Genomic DNA, 1883 nt, shown 5'->3' with positions numbered 1-1883 from the left:
CAACTCAACTCATAAACATACTAACACCAAAGATCATAAAAAACAACCACTAAACCTAAACATGCATATCTACCATAAAACTCCCATAAAACCTTCATAAAACAAGAAAGGAAGTTCAAGATCTTCACTTACCTCTTCCAAATGAGAGAATAAACGATCCCAACGTGGAGATATGGAGAAACCCTCTCTCAAAGTCTCCAAGCTTCCAAACTTAGATCTTTTGCTCAAAAACTTCAAAACAACATAAAAACTCATCAAAACTTTGAAAGATTTGAGAAAACATGAAAATCACCCAAGGAAGATCATGGTCTCACCTCTGCTCGTGCAAATGGAAAGAAAATCTTATCCATTCACCAACTTAGGGCCTTTTATGGGTGGCTGGCCAGACCACCTTCGGCGGCCAAACGTGAAACCGAATGCCATGCATGTTCGGCGGCCGAAACTCACTTTCGGCGGCCGAACCTGGCTTTTCTTCCTTGGTACTTTTCTTTCAAAAACTCATTTCCTCAATGCTTAAAACATTAAAAACTTACATAAAACACTTAGAAAACATCACTCTTACCCTTCTAGAGGGTTCCGTCACTCGAAATTTCACTGGACGATAGGAATTCCGATGCCGGACTCTAGCCGGGTATTACAGATGCAACTCTAATGAATTTGAATGAAAAATTACAAGCTGAAGATGGGACAGAGAAGGCTGATGTAACTTATTTTCAAAGGATGGTTGGTGGACTGAACTATTTGTCTCATACACGACCTGATATCGCCTTCTCTGTTAGTGTCTTATCCAGGTTCATGCACAGTCCAACAAAGCATCATCTTGGAGCAGCAAAAAGGGTATTGCGATATGTTGCTGGAACTGTTAATTTTGGAATTTGGTATACCACCGTATCAAATTTCAAATTATTTGGCTACACTGATAGTGATTGGGCATGTTCTTTAGATGATAGAAAGAGTACATCAGGTTACACTTTCAGTCTTGGTTCAGGTGCCATCTCATGGAGCTCAAAGAAGCATGATACTATTGCTTTGTCATCTTCAGAAACGGAATATATTGCTGCAACTTCTGCAGCATGTCAAGCTGTGTGGCTTAGGCGAGTTCTGGTTGACTTGGGTTAAGAGCAAGTGGCAACAACTAAAATTGATTATGATAACAAAGGTACAATAGCAATGACAAAAAACCCAGCTTTCCACAGCAGAGCAAAGCACATTGAGATTCGGCACCATTTTATTCGAAGGTTGGTTGCAAATGGAGAAATAGAGCTGAAATTTTGTGGTACTAATGATCAAGTTGCAGACTTATTCACTAAGTCGTTGTCTCAGCCAAAACATACTTATTTTGGTCAACAATTGGGTATCAATGATTTTGAATCAAGAGGGCATGTTAAGATTTGATTACAAAATCATAAGTGTTTAGTTTCTGATTTAATTCCTGATATTATGTTATTGTTAGCAATGGCAAATAAAATCATATCTGCTGTAGATTAATTGCAGATTTTTAGGCCATTTAGTTATATTTAGTTTACTTTGTAATGCCTATAAAAGGCTTTGTTTTCTTTTCTTTGATACAGCAACAGAGATCCACTTTCTCTCTTTTGTTTTTGTTTCCGTATTATTTTTATCAGCACCAACAATAGAACCTAAAAACACGAGTTACAATGAAAAGAGATAAAGAAAATCAACAGTTCCAATCAGAAATGCACATGAGAGTTTAAAGGTGAACATAATGGTTGTTGGAGGAACTAGAGGAGAATCATGTAATTTTAGTGCCGCCAATCCATTCTCGCCATGACAATCCTTTACAATGCATTATTCTCAAGTAAATGCTATTCATGTGGAATTGTCCTTGGATCCAAACAAACATTCGGCGGTACACATTGGCA

The 1883-nt window shown here is 37.8% G+C and overlaps 1 protein-coding gene across 1 annotated transcript; it reads left to right on the top strand.

The window, feature by feature from the left end:
• Positions 1 to 651: 651 nt before the first annotated feature.
• Positions 652 to 1119, top strand: LOC122723982 (secreted RxLR effector protein 161-like). The gene has a single exon (XM_043958126.1). It carries the CDS (start codon positions 652 to 654, stop codon positions 1117 to 1119), a length of 468 nt encoding a protein of 155 aa, XP_043814061.1.
• The last annotated feature ends 764 nt before the right edge of the window (positions 1120 to 1883 follow it).

The sequence above is a fragment of the Manihot esculenta genome, chromosome 7, assembly GCF_001659605.2.
Source record: "Manihot esculenta cultivar AM560-2 chromosome 7, M.esculenta_v8, whole genome shotgun sequence".
NCBI classification, from domain to species: Eukaryota; Viridiplantae; Streptophyta; class Magnoliopsida; order Malpighiales; family Euphorbiaceae; genus Manihot; species Manihot esculenta.
This window is presented reverse-complemented; position numbering and strand designations above follow the sequence as displayed.